Below are 12708 nucleotides of genomic sequence, written 5' to 3'. Positions count from 1 at the left end.
CCACAATGGTAGCACTTGATAAATACGCTTTAAACACAAAAGAGGGCCCATGTGGGCAACAAATTTCCAAGCCCAAGTAAAGTTCCATCATGCATTAGGGAAAGAAGTCACTAACGCTACAATCCTATTCATGTCTACACTGAGTTCATGGCAATTAGTCCAGGTAATTGTGTATAGGATTGCATTCTACAAGCATTCTGTAAGAGATCTGGGAAACGTTAGACCACCTCAGAAATTTAAATCAATAAAATATCTTCTGTACTAACTATAGTTATATATTAACACTAAAGAGTATTACTAAAGCCATGACTTTCTGAAGTAAGATAATCTTTTTATCTAGGGTTCTGTATAGCCTGATTATTAATAGTTCTTGCTCAACTGGCACTTGCAGGCAATGGATCAACCCTGCAAACAAATTCACAAGAATTACTGGCTGAGAACAATTTTTACTATCCTTATGTGGGATTTAATTTTTTTTTTCAAATTCTAGAAAATGCTGCAATCTAAGACACTTAAAAGCCACAGGAAATAAAGGAGTTGTGATCTTTAAGAGTTAAGACAGCACGGAAAAAAATATTACTTTTTTCCAACCCGAGGTGAGATAATCTCTCTCACAAGAAAACCACAAATACCATTCCACGTGTTCAAATGGGCCAAAGATAAATCCTTTTTTCTATTAACTCACAGGAAGACCTACATTTACAATTTCCACACAGGTTGCCATGAGAATCCTTTGCACCAAAAACAGGGAGTCTTGTGGCAACTTACAAACAAATGTATTATGGCATAAGATTTCATGGACTACAGTTCATTCATCTGAACTTTTCTAAGGTGCCACAAGACTCTTATGTTGCATTTGCTACATTTACAAGGAACCTAGCTTTACAGCTACGTAAGAACATAAGAATAGAATGATCACACATGATCCAAGCAACCAAAGCAAAATAAACAGCACCAACCTCTTCACGTTTTACTGTAAGGAACTGCTCACAGCAGAACATTGCAAATAAAGATGGACATTCCTCATGCATTAATAACTCATTACTAACCTTTGCTAATGACTGAATCTCAAGGCTAGCAAGAACCTGACAAGAGAAGAGCTTGTTCTAATGCCGTTGTAATTAACTGGATTTCAGTTAGGCAGGAAGATGAAGTGAGCGCTGATTACAAAACAAAATATTTGGTTTCTAGAAGAAAGCCTTCCTCCATTCTGGGTGGGAAATATGGGTAAATAATTCACACACTCCTTGACCTATGCCACAATATTTTTTTTAGTTTTTAAGGTGCCACAAGATTCTTTGCTACATGCACACTAGTTACTTAAACAGTTGCAAGTCTGTTTTGTCTCTGCAATTTAAAATCAATCTGCTACTGTTTATACACATCTTTATTATTTGATTCTCTTTGGATCACAGTGAATTTGCATACACACCAGTAGGTGGAAGAGGTGGTTATGTTTTACTTCAATGCACATTCCTTACCTATTGTCTCCCCACCATTAATGTCAGTTTTCTATCTGCGCGTATGCCCCCCCTTTTTATGGTGGTTTATCGGCTATGTGATAATTGGAAGCATCACTTCCCATCAACTTCTTTTGCGCATGTGTCTAGTTATTTCTTGAGAGCCAGTGTGGCGTAGTGATTAGCGTGTTGGACTGCTACCTGGAAGACCAGGGTTCAAATCCCCACACAGCCATGAATCTCGCTGGGTGACCTTGGGCCAGTCACTGCCTCTCAGCCTCAGAGGGAGGCAATGGTAAACCACCTCTGAATACCACTTACCATGAAAACCCTATTCATAGGATCACCATAAATCAGAATCGATTTGAAGGGAGTCCATTTCCATTTCCAGTTATTTCTTACCAAACCGCGCACCTCTTTTTAAAAAATAAATTCATTTTTTTCAGCTACTGCAATAAGCAAGCAGCATATGGATCCCTAGCCACAATTATTTGTTGGTTGTTTCTCCCCCACCTTTTGTGTTGTATTACTTTGTGTTTAGCATACAGGTTGTAAACTAGAAGCAGCACTTCACTTGACATCATCCTTTGTGTGTGAATGCAGGTATTATTTACCTATGTGCACACCCTATTGCAGCCTTACCCAGCCTTTGGGTCCCCAGATGTTGCTGGACTAGTTCCCATCAGCTCCAGCCAACATGGCTAATGGTAAGGAATTATGGGATTTGTAGTCCAGCAACATCTGGGGACCCAAAGGTTGCGAAAGGCTGCCCTATTATATCATGATTTCACATAGATAGGCTTTTAAAAAGCCCAAGCTGTATATTGCATAGTATTGAAGATACATCCTTCCAAAGTTTCCAGAAAAAAAGTTTTCATTAACACTGTGGAATACAAGCCCCTCCTGATAATTACAAACCTGATCTTACATCTTGGTGGATAGCAACAGGTTGCATTCACTGACAAGCTAACCCACCAATAAAAATGTTGCTATGTTTTATACTAGCACTCCGTTGCTAACAGAAACCATGGATCAGACAATGATTAAACCTTCAGCTCTGGAAATGTGAATACTTGAAGCAGCGAATGTACAGTAGTTGGAGCGCTGATAACGATGCTTGGGCATTGTATTTCATGGACATGTCACTTTTTTATAAAAGGGGGTGTGAGCACAGGTAAGCTAATACATTCAATCAGACGCAAAGCATCATTGCTAGGGAATTGGAGCTTCTGGGGATAGAACATGTTAGGGGGAAATATACATCAGAAAACTACAGAGAAATACCAGAAAGGGACAGTGGTTACAGAAGCAGAACTTTCATTTTAATCCAGAAACAAGAAACACTGAGAAATATTTCTTGTGACGAGGCTCCAGCTCTAAGTGACCAGGCACAAGTGGAGGGTGGGTCTTCTAGGGAAATGCAGCATCCACTATCGCGCAAAACACAAAGTAATGGGAAAAAATCAGTTTAAAATATAAGAAATTGACACAAAGTAGTAGAGCTAGGCAAGGAACATATTTATGTATTTTTGTTGCAAAATGGATAGAGTACAATAGGTAAATCACTGATAATGCACTGTCAAGAGGTTAAAAACTTGAAAAAATACAGTATTACGCCATACATGTGTGATTTTTTTAAAAAAAGATCACATACCCCTAAGGCATCAGCAGTAGAGAAAATGTAGCTCCTTTGCTCCATCCTTTTAGGGAGATTGGAGCTGATAGAAAACTGGAAAGAAAAGAAGCTGTTAGAGGACCAGAAATAAAATGAAGCAGATGTACAGGTAGGAGCTTCGTGCAGGACAGAATCTGCAGCAGACATAGCCCAACTGCTGATTGTACTCAATCTGTCAGAACACTGCACACCACCCATGGCAAAGCTGTTCCACTGGACACAGCGCAGTCTCAGAACGGGTGAATTGAGCAAACAGTTTTGACATCATTGTGAAGCAGAATTCAAGGAAATAATGTATTCAATACGCAAAATTGCAGGTTAGAGTTGAAGATTCACTGGAAACGTGTCTCTCTCTACCCTAACACAGCTATTCCTCTGAAAACAATTAACACATATAAGCTGAAGGCTGACAAAGCCCCACATGCACCTAATTTTAAGGGGCACACTCATATGAGAGCATGATGCAAATTTGAGGGTTGGAACCTTCTCACTTGGGTCATGTTGTACTCTCTTGTCAAGAATGGCTGTTTGCAAATTTGAACTGGATACTCCAAACACTTGAAATAAAACTCAAAATTCATGGCAAAGCTTGTTCTAAAATACAATTGCTGTTGGAATTAAGAACTGGAAAAGGCAGAAGTTGTTTTGAGTCTGTAGCTGAATGGCAGAAGCAGATTTTGGTTTGCCGATCTTGCTTTGTGACTACTTCTACCTCATTAAAAAAAGCTTCACTCACCTATGAACAACTGAGTATTCCAACCTTCCTCCCGGCAACAAACCCTTAAGTTTTCAAAAAGGGAAAGAAACCTTGTAAAATGCTGACCAGTACCCCACAAGTATTCTGAAGGGGGACACAGATTTGTTTTTGGTTTTTTTTGAAGGACTGATTATTGGTGAACAGCAATTTGCCCTTTAGCAAGGAGAGAATGACACCCTGAACAAGGCCTTCTCTATCTAGGGTTGCTAGGTTCAGGGCCTGAGACTGATCCTGTATCTTTAGGAGAAGAGAAAGTCAGCCAAGTGCAGGTGTTCTTGCAACACTGTAATGGGAAAAACCACAAGGTGGAATTCTCCCTTCCCCCTGCACAACTTTTAAAGATACAGAAGACCTCTTGGTTGCTAGGCCCTGCACATGGCTGACGTTCTCCTAAAGATACAGGATCAGTCTCAGGCCATAAACCTGGCAACCCTATCTATATCTGATATTGTAGACTGTGAGACTGATGTACAGCATAGGCCTTGTTCTCATAAAGGCATAATCCTCTGTAGCAGGTACCTAGCACCACTCAACTGTTGGGCATCTTGTCTAACATTAAGTACAAGAAGGTGTTCTCATAGCTACCATCTCTTCCCAAAAGTATCACAGATTTTGCTTCATATTTGACATCATGTTAAATAAAGGATTATGTAATCAGTTTAAAATCAACATTTTAACCATTCCCGGAAAAGCAACCCACAAAAATTACCATTTTAGATCAGTTTACTATGCAACAAAATTGCAGCAGACTGTAAAGTTGCAATTTAAATGTTAACACGAATATAATATCCAAGACATGTCTATATAAAAAGATAAATAAGCAATCATACATAGGTTTATTCAGAAGAAAGTCTGTGATTAGTGGAGCTGACTCCCAGACAAACATGCACAGGATTACAACCTAAAATGTAGACATCATGGCTTAATATTTTACTGTTTTGCAAAAAAAATTGTCATAAGGTATGCTGGTTTAATATTAATGTGAACAATAATAAAATATCCATATCTATGTAAACTAAAATAATGCACAGTACTAGACTTAAAGAATACCAAATTATAAATGCATAGCCAATGTTCATTTGGGCATCCATTACTAGGCCCACACACATCCCTACCACCATCAGAGAGAAGATCTAAACTTGAACTCTACAAAACAAGGTGCTTTTGTCTTTAACTTTTTAAAATGAAAGATAGAATTGTGTGAAATGTATCCAAAGATCTGGAAAGAATGAAATATAGTACATAAGAACAGACCAAGATCCGTTTCCAACAAGGACCAATCATATGCTTTGAGGAACCCTCAAGTAGGGCAAGCCAACATAGCTACTCATCAACAATAATAGACCTGTTCATGAATTTGTCTGGTCACTTTTTAAAGCCATCCCAATGAATACAGTAATAATGCACGGTGCAAAGAAATCTAAATAAGAAAATATACCTCAGACACTCCTACTGTAAGATTCTCAAGTAGGGCTGACCCAAATTTTAATGAGTTTCATTGTGAAATGTGCATTTTCAAGCGGGGAAATGTTTCTGCTGAACAAGTATGCAAAAATCAAAACTTTGTCCTGGACACAAAGCCCTATTTTTAGAGACCTATGGTGGTATTCAATGCTAGTCCCACTCACGGTAGATCCATTGATTTTAATAGACATGACTAGCTTATAATTAATTCCAATGGGTCTACTCTAAGACTTGGTTGAATACAACTCATATGCAGAAAGACCACAAGGTCCAGAGAAGTTATCAAATCTTATGAGGAAAGGGCCATGACCCAAAGAACCAAGATTCTAGTTCAATGAGCCCACAGGGCCTTTGAATATAATTTTTTCACATACAGCTCCCTATAATGCATGGTATACCACTTTTAAAACTAATGGTGGTGTCAAAAACATTTGTGATATGGCATACAGATCAGCTGTTCAAAGAAAAGTCAAACATTCCACTGAGCTAGCACAAGCCCCTTGTGCTAAGCAGCGCTTCAGAACCTGGCCAAGGGAGGTATGTGGTCCCTGAGCTACTTCGCAATCAAAGAATGAGCTTTGGGAAGCTGCCTTTTGTATACCTAAGTTAAACTCTCCTCCAGCCCATTCCCCTGCCACATTAGTTTTCTATATTAACATATAGAAGAGCAATCCCCATGCCTTCAGTCTTAAGTGATAATAGTCCAGCAACAGTTGTACTATGCAACTTGGCTGACTAACTTGAGAGTCACCAGCCCAGCACTCACAGGTGCCATGGCGCCTTCAATGGCCTTCATTGTTGCCTGCCAGCAGAGGCCCCATACTCTGAGCTTTCATTTTAAAATACACAGTAAGTCTCTAGCCCTCCTAGAAAGAAAGTTAGGAAGCAAAATGTTCAGGTACCCTTCTAAGCAATTTCTGTGAAATAAGCCAGCCTGGTGTTAAGAGTTTTTAGTCAATGTGCAATATCAAAATTAGTTGTTTGGACACCAGGCAATAGGAATCCATGGAATCCTAAAGAACTGCAGTTTCCCTCTCCTCTTTAGTGTACTTTTCCTGTTTCTGTCTTATTTTCTAGTACTTGGAATATCCATAGTTTACCTTTCCTTTTTCCCTAGCAACTAGGATGCATCTTTCCTATGGTAGGTTCATCTGTAATCAGGTAGTCCCTAGAAGTTATTTTCTGCAAATACTATTACAAAATAAGTGTGGGTGAATGTTAAAGAATCCCCCCTCCTCACAAATTCAAATGTGAGAATTGCAAAGAGTCTTAGGTATATATTCTGCCTAAGATATCTTCAAAATCTAAAGACCCAGCACTCATTAAAAATTAACGATACAGTTTAATTTACAGCACAGTGATATGCAATTCTACTCAGAAAAGGCTTTGTTTTAGGATTTGCATGATGGTAAAAAAGGATTCCTGTCCCTTTAACAGCTGTATGGTACACAGAAATTAAACAAGTTAAGCTTTTTATAGCATGGAAATAAAATTATGGGGAAGGCTCAATCATGACTGTACTGTCTAATTTTGCGCTATGCCATTTCCCCCTGGTTGTGTTCTGCCACACTCCCAAGGCAGCCATTTTGTGATTGGCGCCCAAACCCCTATCTCAAAATTCTAAATGTGCCCAAAATGGTTGACAAAACTTAGCACTTGAAATCATATTTGGGCATAATACTTATTTTTATATATCAAAACAAATTTTATGTTTCAGAAGGCTCTTCTTTGTTGTAAGTTCATTCACTTGAATCTTAATTCCCCTTTCATGAAAAGATCAGACACATTCACAGAATGATGCATTTCTGCTTCTCATTCCCAGCCCCTTGCTCCCCATGAACAATCTAATCCTGTGGGCTGGGGGCTCCTTGGGAATGGTCTGGGATATGGTGCAAGCGGCTACAGATGGAAGAAGGAGTTGGCAGAAATTACTCACTCTTGAACGAACAGAAGAGCAATTTTGGATCCAAGTTATTGTGAATATATATATCCACATTAAAAAAGATCATGTTTTAGATTTCCAAGCCATAAACAATCCCTAACAATTATTTGATAAACTTGAACTAATAGATAAATTTACATCCTGCCTTTCCGCCCCAAAGGGAGCCAAGGTGGCTCACAATAATGAAATTATATTAGAACAATTGAAAACAGCACTAGGAATATATTGCAGATAGCAGTTAATATCAGGAGTGTAAAAACTTCATAAAACTATCAGCAAAAAGCCTGACTAAATAAAGAAGTATTTACATGTGTCCTGAGTGCAAATATAAAGGAGGACTGCCTGATTTCCTTTGGGAGGGACAACTAGGATGGTACAAGCTTATTATTTTATTATTTCATTATTATTATTATTATTATTATTTATACCCCGCCTTTTGGCCAAAGGCCCTCAAGGCGGCTTACAAAAAACACAAATATAAAAATACAATATAAAATACATTAAAAATACAATACAAAATACATCAATAAAACAATACAATTTACAAAATACAATTTATAACAAACATCAGCATGATGAGGAAAAGATTCTGCTCAGTGGCAGGCAAATTATACAGACCAGTACATTTTCGTTGAGTTCTGATCATTCATATTCCTAGCACCTTTTTGAACTTTTAGTATAGTCTAACAGGAGGAAGAACAAGCCTTGCTGAAGCAGAGCCAGCATGGCTTCTGCAAAGGAAAGTCCTGTCTCAGTAACCTATTAGAATTCTTTGAGAGTGTCAACAAGCATATAGATAGAGGTGATCCAGTGGACATAGTGTACTTAGACTTTCAAAAAGCGTTTGACAAGGTACCTCACCAAAGGCTTCTGAGGAAGCTTAGCAGTCATGGAATAAGAGGAGAGGTCCTCTTCTGGATAAGGAATTGGTTAAGAAGCAGAAAGCAGAGAGTAGGAATAAACGGACAGTTCTCCCAATGGAGGGCTGTAGAAAGTGGAGTCCCTCAAGGATCGGTATTGGGACCTGTACTTTTCAACTTGTTCATTAATGACCTAGAATTAGGAGTGAGCAGTGAAGTGGCCAAGTTTGCTGACGACACTAAATTGTTCAGGGTTGTTAAAACAAAAAGGGATTGTGAAGAGCTCCAAAAAGATCTCTCCAAACTGAGTGAATGGGCAGAAAAATGGCAAATGCAATTCAATATAAACAAGTGTAAAATTATGCATATTGGAGCAAAAAATCTTAATTTCACATATACGCTCATGGGGTCTGAACTGGCGGTGACCGACCAGGAGAGAGACCTCAGGGTTGTAGTGGACAGCATGATGAAAATGTCGACCCAGTGTGCGGCAGCTGTGAAAAAGGCAAATTCCATGCTAGCGATAATTAGGAAAGGTATTGAAAATAAAACAGCCGATATCATAATGCCGTTGTATAAATCTATGGTGCAGCTGCATTTGGAATACTGTGTACAGTTCTGGTCGCCTCATCTCAAAAAGGATATTATAGAGTTGGAAAAGGTTCAGAAGAGGGCAACCAGAATGATCAAGGGGATGGAGCGACTCCCTTACGAGGAAAGGTTGCAGCATTTGGGGCTTTTTAGTTTAGAGAAAAGGCGGGTCAGAGGAGACATGATAGAAGTGTATAAAATTATGCATGGCATTGAGAAAGTAGATAGAGAAAAGTTCTTCTCCCTCTCTCATAATACTAGAACTCGTGGACATTCAAAGAAGCTGAATGTTGGAAGATTCAGGACAGACAAAAGGAAGTACTTCTTTACTCAGCGCATAGTTAAACTATGGAATTTGCTCCCACAAGATGCAGTAATGGCCACCAGCTTGGATGGCTTTAAAAAAAGATTAGACCAATTCATGGAGGACAGGGCTATCAATGGCTACTAGCCGTGATGGCTGTGCTGTGCCACCCTAGTCAGAGGCAGCATGCTTCTGAAAACCAGTTGCCGGAAGCCTCAGGAGGGGAGAGTGTTCTTGCACTCGGGTCCTGCTTGCGGGCTTCCCCCAGGGACCTGGTTGGCCGCTGTGAGAACAGGATGCTGGACTAGATGGGCCACTGGCCTGATCCAGCAGGCTCTTCTTATGTTCTTATGTTCTTAGGTAACAGAAAGCTAAAACTGATGGCCTTCCTAGACTTTCTCATAGCACACAGTACCAATTCTAAACTGAACACTGTTCAGCTGGAGAGAAGGGGCTGGAAAGGATATTCAGATTACTAGAGGATGCTGGCATTGTCTGCATGTTGTGTGCAGAGTAAGAAACAAAGCAGACATCATTTAAAAATAAAAAGCACAAAACAGAATTTCAGGCCTCCAAGGTCAGCACAGAACCTTTAACATTGTATTGCAACATGAAACAGTAAGAAGAATGAGTACTTCACCAAAACTCAACAGCATCCAATAAACCTTGAGAAAACTGTTTCCAAGTAGACTAACATTGCTTAATTAGTATTTATTGGGGGAATGTTGGAAATAAGTTGTATATTTAAACTATGACTTTAATTATTTGTTATTCCCAGTTATGAAGGCCAATATATTAATCATTTATGGATTGGATGAAGGAGTGTGATATTTAGTCCTTAAGTCTTTTTGACTATCTTATGCTAAATACAAAATTAACACTATCATGGCCATCGATGGTAGAAATTTCTGTCTTTTATTTTCTTGATTTTAGCCTTTAATTCTGCAATAACAGTTTGTCTCAATGAGTTATTACAGTGCTGACTAATTCTACATAATGTCACACTGTACAACTCATTGAACTATAGTTATGTTTTATGTACATTATGCATGCTTCCTGGATATCTTCAGATGCCTCTTTTCAGATTTCAACTGTTGTACTAAAAAACCACATTTCTTTGGTATCACTACATTTTGGATTTTTCCATTATTATAAGACAGAGGATATTTAAATATGAATTATGTATTGTATTACACTGTATTACATGTGAGATGACACTTACTTTATAACAAATGGCAAGTGTTTCTAATGCTCTAAATCAATATGAAAAAATTACTATAACCAAAAGTATAATTTACCTAAGCAAATCTTAAGTGATACAGAAACTGAATGAAAAAAATAATTCAAACAAAATCTGCCACCTTCATCACAGCAGCATTGGCACTTCTTGGTTTAAACCCTTTATCTGAAACACGAGTACTGTATAAAATAAGAGTTGAAAGAGAACCTAAAAACTAAGAATGTCAGTCCAAAAAGCAAACTAGAACATTCATGCATTAATATAAATGAGGCTGTTATATTGTTTTATAGATGGATGGAAATCCGTGTTAGTTGATGAGACCAGCCATAAGTATTGTATCCACTATACTCCGGTATCTGTAGGCCAAAGAACTTTTTGTTGTTTGTACCTTGTTTTCAAACATAGCGAGTTGCGTTTTAGCTACCCTTCTACTGACTCAGTAGACTACTGACTTAGGCGCCCCCTAACGACGGTCCAGTCATAATTCCTTATCTTTTACCGTAACATGAGCATCATAGACGACTGATAAAAAGAAAGGCATTACACAAATAAGTATGTTTGAGACAATGGAACTGGATTTCTGTTTACTTCCTGAAGCTGATCCTGAACATTGAGTTCGGAAGCCTATACACAAATATATTAATACACTATACGGCTGCTTTTCAAATTCATTCTAGCGCTACAGCACTGGATCAAAAAGCCTAATTGGGATCCCTTCAAAGGCAAATCACACAGGGCGAGCACGATGTCCATCTTTATTTCTGAAACGCAACCTGTTCCATCAGCGCAAAGATTAATAGGGCCTTTCTCCTTCTCCCTTTTCCATCTTGCGATGGGAAAATAAAGAGGCCTAATGGTTAGTGGGAAAAGATCTGGGCTGCAGCAAAAAGAGGAATAACGTTGCACGGCGTCCAAAAAGGAAAAGAGGCGGCTTGCTATTACCATCCAACAGCAGGAACCCCGCATTTCTCCGACCCCCACCCAAAGAAACATACCATTCCCAAAACGCCATTTTCTGACAAAGAACCAAGTTGAGCTCCCCAAAAGAGACTCAGAAGTGCAAAGCGGAGGCAACGCGCGCAACAGGGAATATGCACCACTACCACCACCACCCCGCCCCCGCAGTAGAAATTTTACCTTAGGAGGCAAACTCAACTCCCCTTTGAACCACCATCCCAGCGCTCATGGGGGAAGGGGCGAGAAGAAGCGACTCGGCACCTACCCACGCCGTATTTTTCCTCCTCCGTCGGGGTCCACATGCCGCCGCCGCCGCCGCCTCCAGTACTGCTCCTGCAACCGGCTCCCCCCTGCCGGAGCGGAGCTCCCGGGCCGCGATGCTCATGGACGAGCGGAGGCGGCTTCTCTTGATGAGCCCGGGGCCGCTGCTCCGCACAGCCCCCCGGGCACCGCGGCTGTGGCGGCGGCGTCGTCTTCTCCTTTTTTCCACAGGCCGGGCAGGTGCGCTTGGCGGCTGCAGGAGGAGGACGCGAGGAGGGAGAAGCGGCTTGGAGACCAGAGGCAGATTCCTCAGCGCTCGACAAGGAACCACGCAAGGATCTCTGCTCAGTCCTCCGAGGCAGGTCGGCTTCTCCAGGAACCTGACCCGACCGCTTTCCTTCCGTTCCCAGCCTTTCCGTCCTCCCTTCTCTCCCAGGTGACCGAAGAAGGCACCGACAGTCTTCAACCGCCTCCTCAGTTGTTGCTGCTGCTGTTGTCACCGCCGTAGCTGGTAAAGGACTCGCGCGCCCACCCAGTTGCTAGACGGGCGCATGCGCAGACGCTTTTGCTGATAGTCTTCCTGCGCGGCCGCGGCCAGCCTCTGAATGCCTTTTGCTAAGGAGTAGGAGGGCAAGAGGCGCGAGGCTTCTTTTCTGCCCCTTATTTTCTTTGGCGGCACCAGCCCAACCCCAGAGGTAAGTTAGCGGCCCGGTGATGTGTAAAAATCTATGGCCTTCCTTCACCGAAAATACATCTTCTTATTCATTATTCATCAAATGCTTTTGTTTGCCGCCTTGGGCTCCTGCTGGGAGGAAGGGCGGGATATAAATCAAATTATTATTATTATTATTATTATTATTATTATTCAGCCAATGAACCACAAATCTGAAGAAGAAATTAATTGAAGACGTTTATTGTCATGAGAAATTCTTAGCCTGTAATAGTTAGTGGGATTCTCTAGTGGGAGAGGAACAGTTTCTAAAAATATCATTCTGGATTATAACAATACATAACCCTTGTGAGAAAATCCTCAATCCCTAGCTGATTCAGCAATTTTCAGGATGATGTTCTTGGAGGTTACTGATTCATAGGGTCACCATAAGTCGTAATTGACTTGAAGGCACCTAACAACAACATCCTAAAACTGCACAATAAAATGAATAGTGTGGCATCAACAGATAGGAACAGGGTAATACT

The 12708-nt window shown here is 40.4% G+C and overlaps 1 protein-coding gene across 7 annotated transcripts in view; it reads right to left on the bottom strand.

Moving 5' to 3' along the window:
* The window catches only part of DOCK3 (dedicator of cytokinesis 3), a 463693-nt gene extending 451560 nt beyond the window's left edge, over positions 1 to 12133 (bottom strand). For all 7 annotated transcript variants that reach the window (XM_061617883.1, XM_061617886.1, XM_061617884.1 and 4 more), the window contains exon 1: positions 11516 to 12133. In XM_061617883.1, coding sequence (XP_061473867.1) covers positions 11516 to 11552 — 37 coding nt within the window. In that variant the 5' untranslated portion in view covers positions 11553 to 12133. The remainder of the gene's footprint in view (positions 1 to 11515) is intronic.
* Positions 12134 to 12708: the final 575 nt, after the last annotated feature.

This window comes from Rhineura floridana, chromosome 3 (genome assembly GCF_030035675.1).
Source record: "Rhineura floridana isolate rRhiFlo1 chromosome 3, rRhiFlo1.hap2, whole genome shotgun sequence".
Lineage (NCBI taxonomy): Eukaryota > Metazoa > Chordata > Lepidosauria > Squamata > Rhineuridae > Rhineura > Rhineura floridana.
Note: the sequence above shows the minus strand (reverse complement) of the source record. Positions and strands in the feature narration are given on the sequence as shown.